This window comes from Myotis daubentonii, chromosome 10, assembly GCF_963259705.1.
Source record: "Myotis daubentonii chromosome 10, mMyoDau2.1, whole genome shotgun sequence".
Classification (NCBI taxonomy): Eukaryota; Metazoa; Chordata; class Mammalia; order Chiroptera; family Vespertilionidae; genus Myotis; species Myotis daubentonii.
In genome coordinates this window covers 78781093-78807244 of record NC_081849.1, presented here as the reverse complement: position 1 = coordinate 78807244, position 26152 = coordinate 78781093, and the positions used below count along the sequence as shown (strand labels likewise).

Below are 26152 nucleotides of genomic sequence, written 5' to 3'. Positions count from 1 at the left end.
TTGAATAATGAAAAAGAATGCAACTACAAACAAGAAATTTTGGAACAGAGTACCTGACACTTTTAGCGACATAAAAAATCTAGCGATGGCTTTGCTAACAATTTTTTCATCAACCTATTTTTGTGAGCCTTTGTTCTCAGCATTAAATAATATTAAAACGGCCAGAACCGGTTTGGCTCAGTGGATAGAGCGTCGGCCTGCGGACTGAAAGGTCCCAGATTCGATTCCGGTCAAGGGCATGTACCTGGGTTGCGGGCACATCCCCAGTGGGAGGTGTGCAGGAGGCAGCTGATCAATGTTTCTCTCTCATCGATGTTTCTGACTCTCTATCTCTCTCCCTTCCTCTCTGTAAAAAATCAATAAAATATATTTAAAAAATAATAATAATATTAAAACGAACAAAAGAAACTGGCTAACAGATGAAGTTTGTGGCGCTTGCTTGGCCTTGAAGTGCGCCAAGTATGAACCTGTAATCGAAGAATTAGCAGACAAACTTCAGCACCACAAAAGTCACTAATTCCTAGTTTTCGTACCATTTGATTATCATTGTTTTTATTATTATTTTTTCTAAATGTACATTGCTTTTCTGTTTTTGTTCATTTTATACATGTTTTTTGGTTGATTTTTCTTTGTTAAATGGCACTTAAATATATAAAATAAATAACAAAAATATAAACTTTTTTTTTTACTATGGTTGCAAATATAAAAAAAAAAATTATGAATATTTCTATATGTGACACGGCACCAGAGTTAAGTTTGGGTTTTTCAAAATTTTGACACGCCGAGCTCAAAAGGTTCGTCATCACTGCTCTAAGGTGACAAAGGGGCTTTACCAGGGCCTTTAGCTTGCCTTTTTCATTGCACTTGTCTCTTTATTTTGTAATCATGTTTGTAGTCTCTTTCCCTCGTAGACTGTGAGTTTTGTTTTATTCAAGTATGTATTCCCAAACCTTGCACAGTGCCTGGTAAGCAACCAGCGATGTTTTTTGAACGAATGTCAGAAAAAGCATTGCCCTCCTTGACTAAATAAAGTCTGGGACCTTCAAGGTTGACATTGGCCCTAAAAATGCGAGGGAAACAGGGGAAAGAACAGGAAATCTCATAGCCCGATTAATCCGAGTGCCTCGCCCTGACTGCAGGATTTGAGAGAGCGTCTTGGAGACGTTGCCTGGTAACCAATATTCGGGAGGAAGGCGGGAAGGGCATAGAGCGAGCTCCTCGGCGTCCAATCAGGACCCCGCATCCCGGGAGCCCCGCCGCCTTGGACTAAGCAGCTGCCGTAAAGTGGTTCCCTCAGCACGACTGTGGCCCCATCTACGAGCCTCTAGGGTCCCAGGGCGCTGCCGCCCCCCAGACGTGGGAGAGCCCCCCGTCCTCGGAGGGCCCTGTGCCCTGGGTGGCCGCGGGGCAGGAGGCGCCTGGAGGCAGTGGCGGGGTCCGCACGGCCGCCGAAAGCAGGGCCATGGAACCCAGGGAGTCGGGGAAGGTAGGCCTGGAAGGGCCCGAGAGCCGCCCCGCCCCTCCCGTGAATCCCGGGCGGAGGCCCCGCCGGTGAGCCAGCCTTGCAGGGGAGGACTCGCCTGCTCTCCCGCCGCCTCTTCTGACGCCACTGGCGGCTGCCTCCGGGCGGATTGCGCCGGGATCTGCGGACACCGCGGCTCGAGCCCCTTCTCCGGCCAAACCACCCCGCCCAGGGGCCGCTCGGTGGATGTGGGAGGGCGGGGGACGGGGCCGTGGCGACCCGCTCAGTGTCATGTTGGAGACGAGCGTCGTTTCCCACGGCAGCTTTGGCGTTTCCAAGGGGCCCAGCCTGGGATGAGACGCCAGTGGGAGCCAAGGAGTGGGATCCCCCAGAGAGGCAGGGTCGGGGCTCGCACCTGCCTAGCTCCCTGTTCCCAAGGAGGGGCTGAAAGAAAAAGAAAGCATCTGGCATATTTCTTGCCGACTTCTGTTTCCAGCTTCTATCTACTGAATGGAGAGTCTGAGCATTGCTCAAAATCATATTCCATGCGCTTGCTTCAGGCTTCGGGCGGGAGGCTGCGAGTTGGAAGAAAGGTGGGGGAAATGCTTGAAGTTAGAGTTCTGTGGGTTTGACAGGGTTGCTAGAGCTCCAAGACGATTGTGGGTGGTCTTAAAACACGTTTTCTGCTTATTTTTTAAACTTTCTGCAGTGAACATGTATTGACTCGTAAGAAAAATACTGAAATTATTTTTTAAATATACAATCCAATAGTGACTGATAAGAGTTATCTGTATTGTTTTTCTCAAGATGTTTCTACTTTTGAAGTTAAAATAGGTATTTCATGGGCTTGAAATTTGAGTATAAAGTTACAAGGCAATTTTAAACAAACCTATTAGAACTTGTTATAAATGGAAATGAATGTGTCCCCCTCAAAGTCACCTCTATGGAAGGACTTATACCAAGGAAGCTATTTCCCAAAATGCTCTTTTTCTTTGGGGGTGGGGAATTATTTTTTGTTGATAATTTTATTTTTGTATTTCTTTGGGTGATAAATGCTCATGGTATTAAATTTAAAAGGATAAATAGAGCAAATTTATCTGACTACTTCCTTTTCTGATTATTTCTTTTATAACTGTTTGATGGCTGCAATATCTTAGCTCTCTGAGGCTATTAAAGATATATATATATATATATATATATATATATATATATATATACACACACACACACACACACACACACACACACACACACACTAGAGCCCCGGTGCCCTCTCGCAGTTTGGGACCCCTTGAGGGATGTCCACCTGCTGGCTTAGGCCAGCTCCCCAGGGGATCAGGCCTAAGCTGGCAGTCAGACATCCCTCTGGCAGCCCGGCAGCCCTCGGGGGATGTCCACTTGCCAGCGGGGAGCAGGCCTAAGCTGCAGTCAGACATCCTTAGCGCTGCTGAGGAGGTGGGAGAGGCTCCTGCCACCACCACTGTGCTAGCAGTCATCAGCCTGGCTTGTGGCTGAGCAGAGCACCCACTATGGGAGCGCACTGACCACCAGGGGGCAGCTCCTGCTTTGAGCGTCTGCTCCCTGGTGGTCAGTGTGTGTCATAGTGACCAGTCATTCCTAGTCGTTCTGCTGTTAGGGTCAATTTGCATATTACCCTTTTATTATATAGGATAGAGGCCTGGTGCATGGGTGGGGGCCAGCTGGTTTGCCCTGAAGGGTGTCCCGGATCAGGGTGGGGGTCCCGCTGGGGTGCCTGGCCAGCCTGGGTGAGGGGCTAATGGCTGTTTGCAGGCTGGTCAAGGCCCCCAGTGGGGATCCTCACCCCATGGGGTGTGGCCAGCCTGGGTGAGGGGCTGAGGGCCGTTTTCAGCCTGGCCAAGCCCCCCAGCGGGGACCCTCACCCTATGGGGATATGGCCAGCCTAGGTGAGGGGCTGAGGGCCGTTTTCAGGCTGGCCATGCCCCCTGGCGACCCAAACTCCCAGCCTCTCCTTTTTTTCTTTTTTCTTTTGGCAGGTTGGAAGCAGGTATCTGGGATTTATTTATCTACTATAATTGAAACTTTGTAGCCTTGAGTGGAGCCCAGGTCCTGCCAGGGCAGGCGGGAAGCTTGGCTTCCTCCATCGCTGGGGGCAACCCAAGCCTCCTGCTTGCTCCAGCTCAGTGGCCACTGCCATCTTAGTTGGGTTAATTTGCATACTGGCTCCTGATTGGCTGGTGGGCATGGCTTGTGGGTGTGGTGGAGTGATGGTTAATTTGCATCTTTCTCTTTTATTAGTGTGTGTGTGTGTGTGTGTGTATATATATATATATATTTTTTTTTTTTTTTATTTTTTTTTTTGGTCAATTTTTCTTCTCCATGTCTCACCTCCATTTCCTAAGTTCCTCTCCTGTCCCCCCACCAGCTACGCCAACCTGTTTTGGTCTCTGTCTGCCCTGTTAGAGTTTATTCTTAGAATTCTGGAAGTCCAGTTGTTAGTTAACACCACTCCACAGTGGAAAAACAAAATTCTACCTGGAAGTTCTGAGCATGTAGTAGTGGGGGAGGGCCTTGTCAGCTTCTGTCATCTTACTGCCTCTTGTTGGGGACCCTCAGTAGGCATTTGTTGGCAAACAGATTTCCCTAAAATTCTTATAATTGTGGCCTCACTGCCTTCGTTCCCAGGCCAGAGGTTTGAAGTGCTGCCTCAACCTGAGTCTTTTGAGGAATTAGTGGTATAATTTGAGTTGTTTCTCATTTTGTCCACTGTTGGGTGAGGATTCCATTTTCTTGCATCAGCTAGTTATTGCTCTTTCTTTTATTTAAAATTTAAAAAATATTTTTATTGATTTCAGAGAGAGAGAAACATCAATGATGAGAGAGGAACATTGACCAGCTGCCTCTGGCATGCCCCCACTGGGGATCGAGCCCGCAAACTGGGCATGCGCCCTTATTAGGAATCAAACCATGACCTCCTGGTTCATAGGTCAACACTTAACCACTGAGCAATACCGGCTGGGCAGTTATTGCTCTTTTATAATCCCCAAATCATTGCCTGCACTCCCTGTCGCCTTTTCTTGGTGGGTCAGAGCTGCTTTATAAGCTGATGGGATGTGGTTCTCAGCTCCAAAGCTTTTCCTGTCTTGATCATCAACTTCATTCAGACATAATTCTGCAGGACTGTCAACTAGTTCTAGGTTCAGGTACATCTTCCTCAGGGAAGCTTACATTGTTCAAGATTTTGCAAAAGAATGTGCTCTGAGGCCTTGGTAGCTCAGTTGGTTAGAGCATCATCCGGATACGCCAAGGTTGTGGGTTCAGTTCCCGGTCAGGGTACATACAGGGTACATATAAGAATCAACCAATGAATGCATAAATAAATGGAACAACCAAATGGATATCTCTCTCTCTCTCTCTCTCTCTCTCTCTCTCTCTCTCTCTCTCTTCCTCATCTCTATCAATAAGTAAAAATAAATAAACTTTTAAATAGAATGTGCCCTGAGTTGTTGCTGAGGCTGAGAACTGATGGTTCCCGTGGGAAGCCCTTGAAGAACAGGCAGGGAAGGGATTATGGAATTCCCGACTCAGCCTTCTTTATGATTCTTTTGTTTCAGTGCATTGCCTTTCCTAGAGGACTGAGCCTCACTGACATTGTGACTTGAACCCAGGTGGTGAGACATGGGATGTAGTCTTGTATGTTGATTGACGGTGCCCCCTCCTCCAATCTGTTACACTCCCAGAGTAGGAGATGACCTTAGGTAATCATGAACACGGGTATGAAAGACTGATCTAAGGATGAAGTTGGTCCTTAGCTGGTATAATTTTTCCTTTCAGGCTCCTGTGGCATTTGAAGACCTCATTTGTACTCGCTTCAGGAGGAATGGATGCTGCTGAGTCAGCAGCAGAAGGAGATCTGTGGTTCTGACAGGCTGGTGGCACACAGGGTGTGGGTTCACTTCCCCCCACCTGAGTGAGTCTGGATTGGCGTTCCCAAGTGCATCCGACTGTGACATACTTGAGAATTTTATGGAATCCTACCATTTTTTTCCAGGCATCTTTATACTATTTATACCTGCTCAGTCCCTTTTCTCACTTACCTAACTTACCTTTTCTACCTGGTCATGATCACTCACTACCCTTTCTTTAAATTGGCCAAGAGAATTGGGGAAAATTGGGCTACGCCATGATGCCTCAGGATACCCCAAGTTGCCAGATGGGAAGCCCTACCTGTGTTATGTTGGACTGCAAGGTGAATTCTGTTGCCCACAGGACACGAGGTAGAAAGAGCGTCAGACCTGGAGTGTGGAAATCTGTTCTCAGTCCCAGCTCTACCATATGACACTGGTGTGACCTTTTTCAGCCTTAACTTCCCTCTTCATAGGATGGTCATAGAGGTTGAATAAGATAAAACAACTTAAAATTTTGTGCCCATGTGGTTATCTTTCTATTTTCTGAATGTCCTTTCTCTGCTTCTATGGGTAGACTCTGTGTACCATGGACAGCGGCAATTGTATTTCAGGTGTGTGCTTGCATAGATACTATTTTCTTTTTTCTTTTTATTGCTTAAAGTATTACAAAGAGTATTACATATGTCTCCTTTTTTTTCCCCCGCCCTTGACAATCCCCTGGCCTCCCCTACCCCCCAGTGTCTTATGTCCATTGGTTATACTTATATGCATGCATACAAGTCCTTTGGTTGATCTCTTACCCACCCCCCTCCTGCCCCCCCACCCTCCCCGCCCTTCCTGCTGTTGTTTGACAGTCTGTTCGAGGCAGCTCTGCCTCTGATAGATACTATTTTCTGATTTCAGTTTGATGGCCTCTGTCATGCCTGTCCTTTCTTCTTTTCATCTTGGTCTGTGTCTAAGAGTTATGAGAATGACAGTCTTCGCTTGGCTTCTTAAAAAAAATACTATATAAGTTATCAGTACTTAACCATTGGGAGTTTTCACATAAAACTATGGATTTCTGGCTTCTCTCGAAAAATGGGATCATCAGGCAGTGCTGGCCCTGCGTCCGCCTGGTGGCCTCCTCCCGGAGTGGAGTAGCAGCTGTCCCGGTACACGGTTGGCCACAGTTTTCTCAGTTGTGTTATCGCTCTGCTCCTTCTCAGCCTTTGAGTTTGAGCCTCTGTTCTGAACCAATAGTTTTCATACCTTGCTGTGCCCCTCATTGCTTTCACTGGTCCCTTTCTTTTAGGGGCCTCATGGATACCGGCATTTCTAAACCATTATGCTAAAATATTGAGATTTATATTTGCCTCCTTAACCAATTATCCTACAATGCTGAGAGGATGTCACAGACGGATCTTTCCTTAGTGTTGTGATCTAGATCCAAGATCTCATGCTTCTCTCTCTCTCTCTTCCTGACTCAGGACCAACTATTGCCAACCCAGAGCGGTTCTGTAAGTTTGAGCAAGGGTCAGAACCATGGCAAGGCAATGTCCAGGGCCAGAGGAATCTCCTGAGCCACCACCCAGGTGAGTGTGGACCTGCACTGGGGGCAGGGGGCTTAGCTGGAGAGAGGACTCCTGTCTCATCCTCTGCTTCTCCCTGTTCTCTGCCAACTTACCCGTGAATGTTCCCCCACCCCCACCCCATCTTCACCATAACTAAAATATGCACATGTCCCCTGGCATAAGTTCCATGAAGGCATGACTTGCTCTTCTTTACTACTGTATTCCCAGTGCCAAGAACAATGCCTGGCACATGGTAGTTGCACAATAGATAATCACTGAATAATGGATGGATGGATGGATGGATGGATGGATGGATGGATGAATAGTCATTTACTAAGTTCTAAAGATTTAGCTATGTTTCCCTCCTTTGATAAACCTGTCCTGTCCAGGGATTGGCTTGGTTCAAGCAGAGCCGGGCCATATGGTAACCTGTCACTGTGTAAGAGACTGAGTGAACCCAGCCCCTCCTGAGGGAGGAAAAGGGGGTGGGAACAAGTTCCTCTGTGAATTGAATCACAGAAGTTTGCTCTCCCTCATGGTCTCTCTCAGATGGACCACAGGAGCCCTAGACTACTTTTTTTTTTTTTTTAAATCCTCACTTGATATTTTTTCTGTTGACTTTTAGAGAGAGCGGAAGGGAGGGAGGGGGAGAAGAGAGAGAAACATTGATGTGAGAGAGACACATCACTTGGTTGCCTCCTGCATGTGCCCTGACCCAAGCCAGGGATTGAACCTGCTACTGAGGTGTGTGCCCCTGACCTGGAATTGAACCCAAGACCCTTTGTGCTTGGGCTGGCGCTCTAACTACTGAGCAACACCGGTCAGGGCAAGCCCTAGACTTCTTGATACTATTTGTTTTGTTCTTCCATGCTTGACTCTTATTCGGAGTTTTGTACTCCTGGGTTAGCGCAGTTCTATAGACTGGTCTCTTAAGTTCTTGGGCCTGGGCATCAGAACTTACATCGATGCATAAAAAAAACGTCTCCAGAGGAGTTTGAGTTGTCTAAGCTGCATTTCAACTAAGGAGCGAATAAAGAAACTTGAAGAAGGAAAATCTTAGTGAGGTTATGAGGGTTTCCACCTCTTTGAAGGGTTGTGGTGTAACAGAGGAATGGACTTTGTTTCTCTCGAGTGCTGAAGCAGCCCCCCAAGGTGGAAGTTATAGAAAGATGGGTAGCAGCTTAAGGAAACTCTGGAACCAAAGCTGTCTTGATGCCTGTCTGTCAGAGAATACTGTGGAGCGGACTCCTGCTGAGTATGGAGTCGCAGCACAGGCAAACCTTGCTCTCTTGCACTTCACAGATGCTGCTTTTTTTTCTTTTTTTAAATAAATTGAAGGCTTATAGCAGTCCTGCATTAAGCAAATCTATTAGCGCCATTTTTCCAACAGGCTCAGGTGATGGTTGGCTTTTTATTTATTTTTATTTTTATTTATTTCAGAGAAGAAGGGAGAGGGAGAGAGAGAAATATCAATGATGAGAGAGAATCATTGATCGGCTGCCTCATGCACGCCCCACACTGGGGATCAAGCCCGCAACCTGGGCATGTGCCCTGACCGGAAATCGAACTGTGACCTGCCGGTTCATAGGTCAATGCTCAACCACTGAGCCAAGCTGGCTGGGTGATGATTGGCTTTTTTTAAGCAATAAAGTATTCTTTAATTAAGGTACATACATTTTTTAGACATAATGCTATTGCACATTTAATAGATTACAGTATAGTATAAACATAACTTTTATATGCACTAGGAAATAAAAAAATTTCTGTGACTCACTTTATTGCGATATTCACTTTCTTGTGGTGGTCTGGAACCGAACCCGCACTGTGTCTGAGATACAGCTATATTTGGCTTCAAATCTCTTTTTTTACCCTATGTTCTATTAGTTCAGTTTCTTATCTATAAATAAATTTGAAGTCCTGAAGATTGTGCCACTGTCTCAGGTTGCAGAGATCAAATTGCACCAATCTCCTTTTGGCCAGATGTGTCTATCCTTTAAATTAAACACACACACACACACACACACACACACACACACACACACACAACAAAAAACGTCTGCTTAAACCCACCTATTTCCTCCTGGAGGCAGTAAGGTGGGCCTGGGAGCTGGGGGACCGAAGGAAGAGAATGCGGGAGAGGCTGTCACTTTGGTGTGTGTGATCTTCAGCTTTCGTAGTTGATGCGTCTATGATTGGCAGTGGCTCTGACTCTAGGACTTGAGGGCAATTCCCTTTGTCTCTTTTATCTAAAGGAAAAAACAAGATGGGCTGCTTGGAGGAAATGGACATGCATGGGCCAGCCCAAGAAGCTGGACCGGACCTCCCCCCTCAGACGAAAGCCTGTCTTTCCCATTTCAGAGCAGAGAGTGGCACCGTCAAGGAAGGCTGTGCAGGAAAATGCAAAAAGCCCTTGAAACCCCGGTCCATCCAGAAGTCCTGGTGCACAGTTCCCGTGGCTGGTCACGAATGAGGAGAAGACGGCTCTCTTCTGCTCCGCTTGCCGAGAACACCCCTCCGCCAAAGACAGACGGTCCCGACTGATAGAAGGCTACACAGGACCGTTCAAGGTGGAGACTCTCAAATATCATGCCAAGAGCAAAGCTCACCTGTTCTGCATCAGTGCTTTGGCAACACAGGACCCCATCTGGGCAGCCCGTTTCCGGAACATCCGAGATGCCAGCCCAGATTATCCCATTCTGCAGCCCCCGGCGCCTCTGGGAGCCTATGGTGATACGGCCCAGCTCCTGCCCAGCTCTCGAGCTGAACGGGAGGAGCCTGCGGGGAATGGAGCACTTCCTGCATTGTATGTAGACTGCATTTCCCACGTGAGGCATAAAGAAACCGCCAGTGACGTCAGCAGCTCCTCAAACACTAACATTGTGCGCAATGACTGCTGAATCCTGCAGCCAGGTAATATGTTCATAATGGTTGCTGCATCTCCAGGGGAGGATTCCATACTGAGAACAACATACATTGTGTGATGATGATGAAAAAATTATATGAGCTTACCTGCTACTAATGTTACCATAAGCTCAGATGCTTGTCATGTCTTAGGCATTGTTTTATTTTATTTTATTTTTTTTTAATTAAACCTTTATTGTTCAGATTATTACATTTGTTCCTTTTTTTCCCCCCCCATAACTCCCCTCCTCCCAGTTCCCGCCCCACCCTCCGCCCTCACTCCCCACCCACTGTCCTCATCCATAGGTGCACGATTTTTGTCCAGACTCTTCCCACATCTCCCACACCCCTTTCCCCCCCAAGAATAGTCAGTCCATTCCCTTTCTATGTCCCTGATTCTATTATAATCAACAGTTCATTCTGTTCATCAGATTATTTATTCACTTGATTCTTAGATTCACTTGTTGATAGATGCATATTTGTTGTTCATAATTTGTATCTTTACCTTTTTCTTCCTCTTCCTCTTCTTAAAGGATACCTTTCAGCATTTCATATAATCCTGGTTTGGTGGTGATGAACTCCTTTAGCTTTTCCTTATCTGTGAAGCTCTTTACCTGACCTTCAATTCTGAATGATAGCTTTGCTGGATAAAGTAATCTTGGTTGTAGGTTCTTGGTATTCATCACTTTGAATATTTCTTGCCACTCCCTTCTGGCCTGCAAAGTTTCTGTTGAGAAATCAGCTGACAGTCGTATGGGTATTCCCTTGTAGGTAACTGAGTTTCTTTCTCTTGCTGTTTTTAAGATTCTCTCTTTATCTTTTGCTCTTGGCATTTTAATGATGATGTGTCTTGGTGTGGTCCTCTTTGGATTCCTTTTGTTTGGGGTTCTCCGCGCTTCTTGGACCTGTAAGTCCATTTCTTTCACCAGGTGGGGGAAGTTTTCTGTCATTATTTCTTCAAATAGGTTTTCAATATCTTGCTCTCTCTCATCTTCTGGCACCCCTATAATTCTGATGTTGGTACGCTTGAAGCTGTCCCAGAGGCTCCTTACACTATCCTCGCATTTTTGGATTCTTTTTTCATTTTGCTTTTCCGGTTGGATGTTTTTTGCTTCCTCGCATTTCAAATCATTGACTTGATTCTTGCGCTCCTCTGGTCTGCTGTCGGGCGTCTGTATAATATTCGTTATTTCAGTCTGTGTGTGCTTAATTTCTAGTTGGTTCCCCAATATAAGATCGAGGGTCTTATTAGTTTTCGTGTAGATCTCATTAAGTTTATCGGCAGCTTCTAAACAGTTCTTGAGAGACCTTAAAAGTGTGGTTCTGAACTCTATTTCTTCCATTGACAATTTTGTCCTGTTTCTTTGTCTCCGCATTTTGTTATGCTTCCTTGGTGCACCCCCTTGTGGTCTTTGTTCGCAGTCTTATAGATAAATCTTGATTGCTGTAGCTAATTCCAGGGAGGGTTTGACCTCCAGGCCAAGTGGCTATGAGAATCAGCTGTGTCAGCAGTGAGAGAACTTCTGTCCTCTAGGGAGGTGCTAATCTAGCCTTTGCCTGAGGCTATCCAGCAAATGCCTTTGCCTGAGGCTATCCGGCAAATGCCTCTGTGCAGGGCTTGGGCGGGGCGGGTCGCACAGGATCAACAGGGTGGGCCGGAGAGAGCAGTTATGGCAGCTCTCAGTCCTGTCCCCAGGGGCTCTGCCTCTCTGAGTCCCAGCACCCGCTGCAAAGCTCGGAGAGAAAGCTGCACTCGCTCTGACCGAAGCCAGACAGTCCAGCTTCTCCCGTTTGAGTCTGGGTCCCTAAAGACTCGCCCGGATCTGGAGCTCAGAGTCTGCGACTCCCTCCCGATTGAAAACGCCAACCGCGCCCTCCGCCGCCAGCCCACTCCGCGCACTCCGCACCTCAGAATTTGACTTCAGCACTGCGCCTCCTCTGAGTGTCCGTGTACGTTTCTCTTTCCTCCTAGTTGTAGGACTTCCACTCAGCCAGCGTTCCTGTGGTTCTGGGTGATGTCCCTTCCGTTTTTTGGTTTCACTTTTGAAGTAGTTGTTCAAAGCAGCAAACTCCGGCGTTAACCTATGCCGCCATCTTGGTTCTCAGTCTTAGGCATTGTTTTAAGTGCTCTCCACGAACTCTCATTTATTTAAGACAACAGCCCTATTATTATCATCTCCTTTTTGCAGATAACAAAACATAATTAGTGGGACAGAACATTCTAACTTCTGATAGCAGGGAAGTACCTAGACCAGGGGTGGGCAAACTTTTTGACTCGAGGGCCACAATGGGTTCTTAAACTGGACCGGAGGGCTGGAACAAAAGCATGGATGGAATGTTTGTGTGAACTAATATAAATTCAAAGTAAACATCATTACATAAAAGGGTACGGTCTTTTTTTTTTTTTTAGTTTTATTCATTTCAAACGGGCCGTAGTTTGCCCACGGCTGACCTAGACTCAGAATAGTAATCTTTATCCAGAATCCAAAACAACCACAGAACACAATCAGTGATCCACAACCACAAAACAACTGCAGCATGCTTACTAGTAAATCATCAAGTTAACATTTCCTTTTCAACTTGGACTGTGGAATCATGGAGCACTTGTAAACACTGCCACGTCTCTTCACACACGTTCTTTCGTGTAGTGATTTCGGTGCTGCTCTGAGGCTGGGGGAGCAGCCTGGTTGGACGCACCGTTGGGAGTGACGGGTCCAGAGTCCGAGGGCTCTCATGGTGTTGACCTCTCCCCAGGCCTTGCCGCCAGCGCAGTGTTTTCCTTCCACTCCCTGCAGCACTCGTGGGTCCTAGAAGACTCTAATTCTCAGTTTATTTTGTAATTTTCTAATTCTTTGGAAGGTTGGCCTGTGAGAAAACTATTGACTGGAATCTTTGAGTAACTAGAACCCTCCCCATTTTTCACTGTCCCCTATAAGTAGGACTTTGCTACAAATCTGTTTGAGTACCTCCTCTAGTACACCAAGGAGCACAGCTCAGACGTTCCTCTTATCTAACATCGGAAGGGCGCAGCTAAAGTTCGTAAGCTCAAATTTTCCAGAATCCAGAAAAGTGTCAAGACTTATTTCTCTTCACATTCATGTTCCTTCTAGTTTTTAGATTAGAAGCTAATACACAGGCCAAACCTCTTATAATCTGAATTCCTGTAGCAATAAAGCCTGTGTAAGCATAGTCGCATCTCTCATTGCTTTTTACTCCTTCCTTTCCACCCCTGTGGGAAATTCCAGCAGGTGCTCCTAGAGGCAGAGGTCACCTTAGTAGTCACGGCTGAGTAAGGACACCCCTCAGGACTGGAGGAGACAGGGTTCAGCCATAAGGCTCCACCAAGACTCCTGTTCTTCCAGCGTGTTCATATTTCCTCCCAGGAGACCCTGGGATCCCACTGAGGCTTATTTGGTTCTTATTCACTAATTCCAGGCCTCATGAATTTGCTTTAGTTCGAAGGATAAATTAGTTCCTCAGAGCACATCTGGCCTCTTGGCGAGCTTCCTAGGAAACGCAGGCCCTGAGGGGCACCCGAAAGTGTCATGCCAGTGTCTGACGCAAGAGGCGCACCGCTTGACGGCTGCTGTCTGTCGCAGGAGCTCCCGGTGGTGTTTGAGGAGGTGGCAGTGTATTTCACGCGGGAGGAGTGGGGCGTGCTAGACCAGCGGCAGAAGGAGCTGTACAGAGACGTGATGCGGATGAATTATGAGCTGTTGGCCTCCCTGGGTAAAGATTCATGTAGACCTTTGTTCATCACCATCATCTGACGTGAGCAACCCACAAGGGCACTGTGGCTGTGGTCATCTTCCCATTTCCGCCCTTTCCGTGTTCACAGGCAGAGAATGAGTCTATCTTCCGCACCTCAGATCTCGCCTTGCTTTGGGATATACTGTACTTTATCACCTCCGCACCCATCTATCACCCGTCCTCCACCAGACATTTATTGAGTACCTACTATGTGTCTGCCGAACCTGAACTCGTTCTGCTTCCAAAGTCTGAGCAAGGTCTCTGCTTTCGAGAGGCTGGTGGGTTTTGGGGAGAGACAGATACTTTAATAAGAAACTAAAATAACACAAGCTCCATAAGAGGTTCAGGCCCTGGCCGGTTCGGCTCAGTGAATAGAGCGTCGGCCTGCGGACCGAAGGGCACGGTCAAGGGCACGTACCTCGGTTGCAGGCTTCTCCCTGGCCCTGGCCCTGGTCAGGTGTGGGAAGGAGGCAGCCAATCAATGCGTTCCTCTCACATCGGTATTTCTCTCTGTCTTTCCCTCTCCATTCCACTCTCTCAAAAAATCAATGGAAAAATATCCTCAGGTGAGGATTTAAAAAAAGAGGTTCAGGAAAAGTGTCCAGGGCTGCCAAAGAGAGTGACTTAATTTTCCTGGGCAACAGAGGGAGAGATCAGCAAAGTCTTCACTGAGTGTGAATTGTTTTAACTGAGTTGAAAACTAGCTGGACAGGGAGGTGGAAGGGCATCTAGACATGACAGCGGGAGGGGACAGCGTGAGCAAAGGTATGGAGGCAAGAAAGAGTATTGTGTATTGTGTCCTCCACTTCGTCTGTGCCCAGGCTGCCTTATCTTTCCAGGGGCCAGCAAGGGTTGGTGGCCAAGTGGCCCAGGTGTCACTAGACTAGGCATGAGAATGATGAAGGTCATAGTGTTTCTTACCTTCCCCGAACATTATCTCCTCCATCTGCTTCCTGTTCTTCTTTTTCTGTCAAGCACCCAAGGTTCTCATGCATCAAAGCAGAAAGACAACTTTTCATGTTATAAAGCTTTTACTTATTTATTTATTTATTTTTTACTAGCACATAATAACAGAAGCCTTACAGAACAGGCTGCTGAGCATAACTTAGGAATTCCAGCAGCGACTAATGCTTTAAAAATCACTAATAGTTTATGTTTTGGGCATACAATGTATATAGATGTAATTTTGTGACATCAATAGTCAATAGGGGTAAAGGAGATGAAGCTGTAAAGGAACAGCATTTTTGTGTGCTATTGAAGTTAACCTGGTATAAATTCAAATTAGAATGTTACAACTTTAGGATGTTAAATGGAATCCCCAGAGTAACCAAAAAGAAAATAGTTATAAAATATACACAAAAGGAAATGAGAAAGGAATTTAAACATTTCTGCCGGGAGCCGGTCCATCCTTGCTGTTTCAAGGGACCTGGCATATATAGCATACGGTTCTTAACATGTTTGCTCCCCTTAGCGCTGTGTGTTTTAACCAAGGTCACCTCTCCGAGAAAGGTTGTTTCCCCAGGTAGGAATTTTTCCCTGAAGTCAGGGAGGGGATGAAACTCCTTAACTAAGTGCCAGACCGGTAGTTAATCACTACAAACAATCATGCTTAAGCTACATAATCTTTACTCCCTGGAATGGAGATAAGAAACGCCCTAACCTTTGTAATAGAGATTGATAGGATTGAATCAACTGGTATAAATACAGATGTAACAAGACAGAAAGACACAGAACTAAGGAGACAGGGCTTGGAAGACAGGACCAAGGGAGACAGAGCCTAGGCACAGAACCTACACAGAACGTTCTCTAGAGACAGAAGAACTTCGCTGGAGAGAGCATGCCGGAGGATCCTGGAGAGGGACTGGCCTGGGAGCCTGGAGGCGGAGCCTGGCGAGAGAGCATGGCAGGGGATCCTGGACTGAACCTGACTGCGGAGATTGGCAGGAGAGCCTGACTAGAACCTGGCTACAGAACCTGGCTGGAGAACCTAGCAAGAGAACATGGACACAGAACCTCTCTGGAGATCCAGACCAGAACTTGGCTGGAGATCCGGGCTAGAGATCCTGGCTAGGCTGCTGATCAACTGAACACTGTCTCCGTGTCCTTCCTTCTTCGCCGACTCCGTCCACACCTTTGGGGACCCCTGGACCCGCTGGGGTTGGACCCCGGCACATTTCACTACAAAAAGTCAACTAAACACAAAAGAAGACAGTAATCCTGGAAATAAGGGACAAAATAACTGTAAGGCATAGAGAAAACAAATAGCAAAATGACAGAAGCAAGTTCTTCCTTATCAGTAATTACTTTAAAAGTGGATCAAATTCTCCAATCAAAAGACAGAGATTGGTGGAATGGATGAAAAGGCATATTCCAACTATATGCCACCTATAAGAGATTCACTTTATATCCAAAGACACAAATAGATTGAAAGTTAGCTGATGGATAAAGATAATTCCATACAAATAGTAATCAAAAAAAGGCAGGCATGGCTCTACTAATACCAGACAATGTAGACTTTAAATTAAAGGTTGTCAAAGACAAAGAATAACATTATATGTTAATAAAAAGTTTAACACAGCAAGAAGATATAACAATTAGAAACTGTTATGTGCCTAATGACAGACTATCAAAATATATGAAACAAAATACAGAATTGAAGAAAGATGTAGAAAGTTCTACAGTAATGGTTGGAGACTTCAGTGCCCCACTCACAATAATGGATGGAACAACCAGACAGAGATAAATTAGGAAATAGAGGATGTAACACAATAAATCAACTAGTCTAACAGATATATACAGAGCACTCTACCCAACAACAGCAAACACATCCTTACGTACACGTGGAACATTTTCCAGGACAGACCACATGGTAGGCCAAAAAGAACAATGCTGCCGAAACCGGTTTGGCTCAGTGGATAGAGCGTCGGCCTGCGGACCGAAAGGTCCCGGGTTCGATTCCGGTCAAGGGCATGTACCTGGGTTGCGGGCACATCCCCAGTAGGAGATGTGCAGGAGGCAGCTGATTGATGTTTCTCTCTCATCGATGTTTCTAACTCTCTATCTCCCTCTCTGTAAAAAATCAATAAAATATGTTAAAAAAAAAAAAAAAAAGAACAATGCTGAGGGACTCACTTCCTGAATTTAGAACTTACCACAAAGCTACAGTACTCAAAGTGGTGTGGTACTGACATAAAGACAGACTATAGACCAATGGAATAGAACAGAGAACCAAGAAATAGAACCTCATGTATATGGTCAGATGATTTTTGACAAGGGTGCCAAGACTGTTCAATGGGGAAAGGATAGTCTTTTCAGCAGTTGGTCCTGGGAAAAATGGACATCCACATGCAAAAGAATGAAATTCAATCCTTACCTAAACCATATAAAAATTAAGTCAAAATGTATCAAAGGCCTAAATGTATGACATAAAAACTCTCAGAAGAAAACACAGGACAGATGCTTCATGACATTGTATTTGGCAGTGATTTCTTGGATATGATGCCAAAGCACAAGTAACAAAAGAAAAAGTAGACAAATTGGACTTCATGAAATTTTAAATTTTTGTGCATTGAGAGATACTGTCAACAGAGTAAAAAGGTAACTCAGAGTGGGAGGAAATATTTGCAAATCATGCATCTCATAAGGAATTAATATCCAGAATATATAGATAGCTCTTAAAACTCAGCAACAAAAAGCCAAATAACCTAATTTTAAAAAAAAATGAACAAAGGACTTGAATAGACATTTCTCCAAAGAAGATATACAAATGGCCAATAAGCTCATGAAAAATGCTCCACATCACTGATCACTAGGGAAATGCAAATAAAAACTACTGTATTGAGATACCACCTCACACCCACCAGGATAGCTACTAGCCAAAAAAACAAAAAACAAACTGCAAGTGTTGGTGAGGATGTGGAGAAATTAGAACCTTTGTGCACTGTTGGTGGGGGTGTAAAGTGGTACAGTCATTGTGGAAAACAGTGGGGAGTTCCTAAAACGATTAAAAATAGAATTACCACATGATACAACATTTCTACTTCTGGGATTGAAAACAGGTTGTTGAAGATAATATTTGTGCAACAATGTTCATAACACTTATTCACAATAGCTAAAACATGTAAGCAACCTAAGTTCCCGTCAACGGATGAACGATAAGCATAATGTGGTCTATCCATGCAATGGAATATTATTTTAGCCTTGAAAAGGAAGGAAATTCTGTAGTATGCTACAATGTGGCTGAACCCTAAGGACATTACTAGTATGCTAGTTGAAATAAGGTAGTCTCAAAAAGATGGATATTGTTTGATTACCTGTAGCTGAGGTACTTAGAGTAGTGAAAATCATAGAGACAGAAAGTAGAATGATGGGTACAGGGTTCTTGGTTTGGGAGATAGGGATGTTATTATTTAGTGGTATAGAGTTTCAGTTTTATAAGATGAGTTCTGCCAATGGAGATGGACAACAGGGGGATGGGAGCATGAGTGCGCAGGGCGGGGGGGGGGTAGGGGGTGGTTGGGGGTTAATGGGGGGGATGAGGACACATTTGTAATACCTTAACTAATAATAATAAAATAAAAAAAGAGATATATAGGGTGTCCCAAAAGATGTATAAACATAGTTTGAATAATTATAAAAGAGTGTTTATTAAAATACATTTCATTTTCAAAATTGAAAAAAAAAATAAGATGAGTTCTGGAGATGGATGGTGATGATGGTTGAATAACATTATGAATATATTTAATATCTCTGCACTGAACACTTAAAATAGTTAAAATGGTCAATTTTATGTTACATATATTTTACCACAGTGAAAAGAAAAAGAAAATAATGCCTTGATAACTAAAGACAAAGACGGGCTGACAAATGGGACCTAAGGTACATGCCAACTAAGTGTAGCTTATGATCCTGGATTAGGTGCTGGCCTGGGAAAAATAGACGTATAGATAGCTACACAGGACATTTCGAGACAATTGAAGAAACGTAGTTGTGGACTGTGGACTAGATAGTAGTATTATATCCATGTTCTATTTTCTGATTTTGATCTTTATACATATATTCAATCACCTAAAAGTTGATTAGTGAAAGTAATCTCCCTGTGACCTCGTCTTTTGCTCCTCCCCAGTAGCCCCACAGTCATCAGTTGTCTGTATGTCCTTCCAAAGAAAGTGTATACACACATTAACATAGACACGTACAGAACCATGTAAGTGGACACTGATGGATTTTATTTTAAATCAAGAAAGTGAGTTCTTTGTATACCCTTGAGGGATATTCACGTTTTAAATAAAGGGCAGTACTTAACCCAAAGACATGAACCTCTTCTAGTCAGATTTCGGGTTTCATGGCAGGTGGTGGACATTTTTAAGGGGCCTTTCAAGTGCACGGGACAGTAGTTGGTGGCGCTCTTCCACTTCTCGGCTGGCTTTCTTTATCATCCTTGTCTTCTCTCTTTCTACTTTATCCCCCATGGTTCTTCCTATTTTCATGCTTTCCACTCTAGATGCATTTGGCTGGCCCGTGGCCCATGGATCTAAGGAAGTTATTTATCCTGGCTAATGGATACACCCTACTCTGGGTACCTCTTGGGTTTTAAGAATAAATTGGCACCCTAGATGAATGGGCATCCATCATGCCCCTGGCTGAATAGATGATTAAGAGATAGAGCCAGAGGCATCCCTGAATATTTCAGGAACCATAAATAGCTTCACGCGGGCTACTTGACTTGATGGTCCATAGCAGTGACGTCAGTATGACTCTTTGTCCTTGCAATAGGGCCTGTGGCTACCAAACCAGACTTGATATCAAAACTGGAACATAGAGCTGCACCCTGGACCAAGGATCCAAAGGGGACGAAGTGGGGGAAAGGTCGTTTTCCAGGTGAGTATTGATCTACTGAGTTCTGGAGGGCACGTCCAGGGGCCCAGGTAGCTGTGGCAAGTCACACAGTGTTAGTTCAGCCATACTTAACTTGAGCCGATTGTGCACCAGGCCCTATATCAGACTCTGGGTAGACAGAGATGAATATGAAATTAACCCTGCCCTCAGAGCGTAGAAAACTGGGAAACCAGGACAGTATGGAAATAATAAGGAACTCTGATGAGCAGAAGTGCTAAAGGGACCTGTGGTTGAGCTGATGGGAGGAGGGGTGTGGGAGGTGCTGGTTCTGATCAATGATGTGCCCACAGGCCTGTGAGCCTCTACTCTCTCCCTCCTCCTCTGGTTTTTAGCACTGCTGGCCTGTGGGAGTTAGTTTTTTGCATATCTCCAGCAGTAACTTGTTGGCTAGTAGCTCCTGTTTATGCTTCTGTGCCTCCCTTCTTTCAAAGGCTCATAAGGACTTATGGATGTTTAACCTCATTTCTTTGTGATGCCTCAGAAGAGGATTAAAGCCACCTGTTTATCCAATAGCATCTATGGCCAAGCGTATTAGTAGCTGATGTCACATGATCCTGGGTCACTGTGTGGATAGAGAGGGGGACGCTGGCTAAAGAGCCCACAGGGATTAGCAAACAATTCTTGACTTCCATAGATAATAACGGGGAGGCCAGTGATGCTCTCTAGAAAGGTGGGTCACATTCATTCTTTCTGCTTTGCATCAGGATACGTATTACATTGGGTGTCTTAGCTGGTGGGAGACTGCAGAGTTCTGGGCAGCAAAATCAAGCAGTTTGATTTGCTCCCAAGGGAAAAAGAAGATGGTGGCTGCCGGAGAGGCCTCGGCTGTGGAATCTGCGTTGCTTCTAGCTCCTCCCGTGGAGACATGTGCCTCCTACTGCAGGTCCAGCCTTTGTGACGTGGAAGCAGATGGGCCTACGAAAATCAAGAGGACTTACAGACCCCGCTCCATTCAGAGGTTGTGGTTTGGGCAGTTCCCATGGTTAGTCATTGACTCAGAAGAGACCAAGCTCTTCTGCTCAGCTTGCAAAGAAAAACCGAATCTCCACGACAGGTCATCGCGGTGAGTCCAAGGTTACACGGCTCCATTTAAAGTGGAGACTTTAAAATACCATGAAGTCAGCAAGGCACACAAGCTCTGCGTCAACACTGTTAAAATCCAGGAGGACACCCCTCAGGCTGCCCTAGTCCCAGAGCTCTCCAGTGACCTGATGGCCAACATGGGGCACTTCTTCAGTGCGGCCTACTCCATCGCCTACCACTCGAGGCCACTGAATGACTTTGAGAAGATCCTGCAGCTCCTCCAAAGCACAGGGACCACGATTCTGGGCAAGTACCGGAACCGCACTGCGTGCACCCAGTTCATCAAATACATCTCTGAGGCTCTGAAGCAGGGGATCCTCGAGGACATCCGGAGCTCCCCCTGCGTGAGCATGCTGTGGGACAGCGCCGCCACCTCCTCAGACCAGGCCTGTGTGCCATTTACATCCGCTACTTGAAGGGGACGGAGGTGAAAGAGCCTTACATCACGCTGGCCCCGCTCTATAGTGAGACAGCGGATGGGTACTTCGAGACCATTGTCTCTGCACTGGATGAGCTGGACATCCCCTTCCGGAAGCCTGGTTGGGTCGTGGGTCTGGGAACCGGTGGCTCAACCATGCTGGGCCACAGAGGCCTTGTGGGAAAGTTCCAGGAGGTCATCCCCCCGCTGCTGCCTGTCCACGGTGTGGCCCACCGGCTGCCCCTGGCGGTGGTGGATGCCTGCGGGGGCGTTGATCTGGTGAAGAAGTGTGACCGGCACGTCCGAACCGTCTTCAAGTTTTACCAGTCCTCGAACAAAAGGCTGGCAGAGCTGCAGCAAGGCGCTGCGGCACTCGAGCCGGAAATCAGCCGCCTCAAGGACTTGAATGCAGTCAAGTGGGTGGCCAGCAGGAGGCGCACACTGACCGTGCTCATCTTGAGCTGGCCTGTCCTGGCGGGGCACCTCCAGAGTGTGGCAGAGGCCGGGGGCCAGGCTGGGCACAGGGCCAAAGGCATGCTGAAGCTCACGAAGAACTTCCATTTCATCAAGTTCTGCCACTTCCTGCTGGACTTCCTGAGCATTTACAGGCCGTTGTCGGAGGTGTGCCGGAAAGAAGGGGTGTTGATTACGGAGGTGAACTCCACGCTGGGACGGGCCTCTGTCGCTCTGGAGACCCTCCGTCACCGGGCGGGGCCCAGAGAGGAAGAGTTCAATGCCAGCTTCCAGGATGGGCAGCTGCATGGCATTTCCTTAGACAGAACGGAGGTGGCAGAGCAGTGTTTCCGGGCAGACAGGGAGAGCGTGATCCTGACAGGGACTGAGTACCTCCGGCAGAGGTTTGACACACACCGTCCCCCACAACTCAAAAACATGGAGGTGTTTGACACCATGACCTGGCCAAGTGGCACTGAACTGGCCAGTTTTGGCAATGATGATATCCTTGCCCTTGCCAGGTACTTTGAGCTCTCAATGCCGCCAGGGTACAGCGAGCAAGCCCTCCTGGAGGAGTGGCTGGGCCTGAAAGCCATGGCCAGGAACCTGCCGGTCTCCATGCTGTGTAAGAGCGCCCTGGCCCAGCCCTGCCGCTTCCCCTTGCTGAGCAGGCTGGTGGCAGCGGTGGTCTGTGTGCCCGTCTCCACCTCCTGCTGTGAGCGTGGATTCAGTGCCATGAACCGGATCAGGACCGGAGAGAGGACCAAGCTCTCCAATGAGGTGATCAACATGCTCATGATGACAGCAGTGAATGGTGTGGCAGTCACCCAGTATGACCCGCAGCCCGCCATCCAGCACTGGTACCTAACCTCCTCGGGCCGGCGCTTCGGCCACGTCGACGCCTGTGCCCCGGTGCCACCCCATTCCGATGCAAGGATGTCTACACGGTAGAGTTCCTGGACGGGGAAACACGGTGGAAGGGAATCTCATCTTCCCAGTCCCGTGTGAGCAGGAGCATCTGATAAAATCAGCCGTCACAAGGGGCTTGGCCTGAGGTATTGGGGAGCTTCTGTAGTGTGCCCCACCATTCACTAACCAGTGGCTGCCTGGGATCTGACCCCTGCCCTCCAGGCACTTATGATCCAGCTAGAGAGGCAACAGGCACTCACTGTAAGCACAGATACAGTGCTGAGAGCACGAACTTCCGGCCCGCTAACTAGTGTGTGACTTTGGGCAAGTTAATCACCCTGTGCTTTGGTTTTCATCAGTAAAGTGCTTAGAACAGTGACCAGCAAGCAGTGCCAACTATTTGGAATAACCCGATGACTGGACCAGTTGGGGCAGCAACATCACACTCTCAATGGGCTGTGCAGAGTTGGAAGGTTGGAGAGGAGGTCAGTGCAGGTCAGAGGCTGTGGAGAAGGTGCTGGTGAAGAAGGTGGGGGTGTGGTCCAGGCAGGGGGGCAGTCCTGAGGGCACTGCCTACTGGCCTGGAGGCCGGTCCAGGGACAAGGCTTGAGGGGGATGTTACATTATATGGGAGGCAACTTACTGGAAGTCCGAAGCAAGAAATTGTTTTCTTTGCAGGTGGTCACTGAAAACCAAAGTAAACATGATAGTTACAGAGGTTCCCTAGGCTCCTCATGGTTTATTTAACAGAGAAAGAGCTGTGATTGGTCTCTTGATGGCTCTTCCAGCTGGTCTCCTGCTTCCTTCCTTCCTTCCTTCCTTCCTTCCTTCCTTCCTTCCTTCCTTCCTTATTTCTCTCTCTCTCTCTGTCTCTCTCTCTCTCTCTCTGTCTCTCTCTCTCTCTCTGTCTCTCTCAGTGTATATTAATTCTCACCCGAGGATATTTTTCCCACTGATATTTTAGAAAGAGTGGAAGGGAGGGATGGGGATAGAAAGAGCGAGAAACATCAATGTGAGAGAGGCACATTGATTGGTTTCCTCACACACACGCCTGACTGGATCAAACTTGGAACCCCGTACATGCCCTTGACCGGGAATTGAACCCGTGACCCTTTTGTGCATGGGCTGATGCTCTAAGTACTGAGAAACACCAGCCAGGGCTTCTGCTCTCATTTCTCACCTCAGCATCTGTAGTCGGCAGCAGTGGACTGGGTCTCAGGGTTGACGGAGGCTCCGTAGGAAGCAGGGTGGCCCTGACCTGTAGCTGGGTGGAGGGGAGTCCTTCATCCCAGCATTTGTTGTCATGTCCAGCCCTGTGGGGAAGGAGACAGATGCTACCAGCTGTGCCCTTCTGCAGGTGGTCTCCTGGGGACACAGGGATTCGTACATCTGAAGCAAATAGCGAACCCTACCAGATGTTGTATGATAAAGCCTTCCGAGCGGGCTTTCTCAGCCTCAGCACTGTTGACATTGGAGGCCAAATAGATCTTTGTGAGGGCCCGTCCTGTGGTGGTGGGTCTTCAGCAGCATCCTTCGCCTTTACCCATTACATACCCACTGGATACCCGTAGTGCCCTCCTGGTTGTAGCAACCAACTGTCTTCAGACTTCAAGGGACAAACAGCCCCTAGGGGAGGTCCTGTGTCCCAGCGTGGGCATAGACCAGCCTGCAGCCCTAGTCATGTCTCTGGTCTGTGCTGCCACCGTATTTTTCCACTGGATATACCTTGGGGTGCAGTTGGCAGTGGGAAGGGGATCCTCATGTACTGTGTTTTCCCCAAGTCTGATGGTGCCTTCTCTTTCCTCCCACTTGAGGGGCGGTGCCCAGGACGGAGAAGATGGGAGCGCGCCATGTGGAGGAGGCCGTGACCCAGAAGCCGCCCATCCATCCTGTGGGAACGGGTGGAGATCCTGACGACTGCCTCATGGACCCTCCTGACCGGCTCCTGTACCCCCACACCAGTCAGGAGGCCCCTGTGCTGTCCTGATACAGGCTCTGCAGGAGCAGGAATCCTAGGATTGCCTTGGAGACCGCTACCCTGCCCCTTGTGGTCATGCTGACAGGCTCTGTGCCCTAGAATCTGCCTTTGGTAGGGACTCTAAGAACAGGAAGTGGGCAGTGACAAGATAGTTACACCCACATGCCAGAGAGGCAGGGCCATCAGGGGGTGCACAACTTGTTCACCTCTAAGTGGAGCAGGGGCAGCACTGACATATGCAGAGGCTCTTACCTCAAGTTCATGTTTAAGGTGCTTCAGGAAATAATCCCATTGCGAAAGATTTCACCCCATATGCTAGTGGCAAGAGGATTTTTCTGAAGTGGGAGAGACTACTGGGGGTAGGAACTTAAAGGAGCACCCCAGCCCCCTGGAACGTTGGGGAGCATTCCAGTGGAGCTGTCCACAGCCTCGGGGGCCTGGGGAAGACACTGGGTGAGGGGCAGAGGATGACCAGGCTCCAGGCTCAGCTGGCCTGGCTCTGGGATGTCACCCTGGCTCTATAACAAGCAGGTACAGCCTGATTTCAAAATGGGAAACTCATCAGAGAATCTCTCTACCTCCTCCTAGGACCGTCCTTTAGGGTGAGACAAGCAAAGCCCTTTGCACAGAGCGCTCCAGAGAGCTTCTCCTGCGCCTCCAGGCCAGTCGAGAGACGCATCTCCCTGGAGCGAGCCAAGCCCATGGGTCCCACCCAGTCGCACAGTTGCGGCCCTTGGTTTGACCTGCATCATGCTGGGGTGCCTTCCTAAGCAGCAAACTGGACCAAGTTGCCCTCAGGAGGCCGGGATCCGGTCCCTGCTCTACTACAGGCAGTAGTTCAGCCATGATTAATCATTCCTCTTGGCTGTGCCTCAGTTTCCCCCTCCATTAAGTAGCAGAGTCCATGTGCCTGCTGGTTCCCAGCCTGACACAGAACTGGCACATGACAGTGCATCCACCTACCTGCAAGACAGCCCTCGGACTGCACCGAGGGGACTCAGCTGCCTTTGTTGTCATCCTCTGTCCCTTCACCCATGTCTTTACTGTGGGAAGAGGTGCTCCTAAGATGTGCCATCGACATGATGGTCTAGTCCAGCCATGGGCAAACTACGGCCCATTTGAAATGAATAAAACTAAAAAAAAAAAAGACCGTACCCTTTTGTGTAATGATGTTTACTTTGAATTTATATTAGTTCACACAAACACTCCATCCATGCTTTTGTTCCGGCCCTCCGGTCCAGTTTAAGAACCCATTGTGGCCCTCAAGTCAAAAAGTTTGCCCACCCCTGGTACTAGTCCATTCTTTCCAACATTGCTCTGGGGATTCAGCCTGGGACTCCTTGGGGTGCTTGTGAAATATGCACCCAGGCCTGCTTGCTCAGACCCCCAGGCCTGGGGCTCAGGGCCTGGCTGTAAGGTCCCCCAGGAACTTCGTGCACCCACTCCAGGCACAGAAGGGCACCCACACTGTGAGGTTCCTGCGTGCTCTTGCCCATCTGCCCTTCTCCCCCAAAGTAAAACACTTTCCTTCCGGGGCAGCTTCCTTCAGCAGGCTCCTCGGCTGCTGCTCTGGCTGGAGATGGTGTGTCCGGTCCTGCCTACCTAACCGCTGCGGGGGCAGGGGCAGGGCGTCTTTGCCCCTGCCTTGCTTGTTCAGGCTCCTTGCTGGCCTTGCTGCCGGCCCCCGCTGGGGTCCCTGCTCTGCTGCAAGTCTAGGTGGTCTGACCCTCAGCCAGCAGTCTGCCCACTTCCCCTCCTTAAAGGTGCTGAGAGCCCCGGCAATGCTAGTATCTGAAAGGTTCACTGGATGGCTGACCCCCGGTGCCCAGGATTCTGACTCTCCCTTCCTGTCTCCCCACCCTT

The 26152-nt window shown here is 47.7% G+C and overlaps 1 protein-coding gene across 12 annotated transcripts; it reads left to right on the top strand.

Moving 5' to 3' along the window:
* Positions 1-1302: 1302 nt before the first annotated feature.
* Positions 1303-25401, top strand: ZNF862 (zinc finger protein 862). 12 transcript variants are annotated; one of them, XM_059655797.1, is made up of 7 exons: positions 1303-1486; positions 6816-6920; positions 9258-9809; positions 13400-13529; positions 19326-19430; positions 20238-22349; positions 24139-25401. In XM_059655797.1, the coding sequence occupies exons 6-7, from the start codon at positions 21106-21108 to the stop codon at positions 24296-24298; spliced, it is 1404 nt and encodes a 467-aa protein (XP_059511780.1). In that variant the 5' UTR covers positions 1303-1486; positions 6816-6920; positions 9258-9809; positions 13400-13529; positions 19326-19430; positions 20238-21105; the 3' UTR covers positions 24299-25401. The 12 variants fall into 12 exon arrangements, with proteins under 12 accessions (XP_059511780.1, XP_059511778.1, XP_059511773.1 ...); XM_059655795.1 differs by having other exon boundaries at positions 9152-9809; positions 20332-22349; XM_059655790.1 differs by having other exon boundaries at positions 9152-9809.
* Positions 25402-26152: the final 751 nt, after the last annotated feature.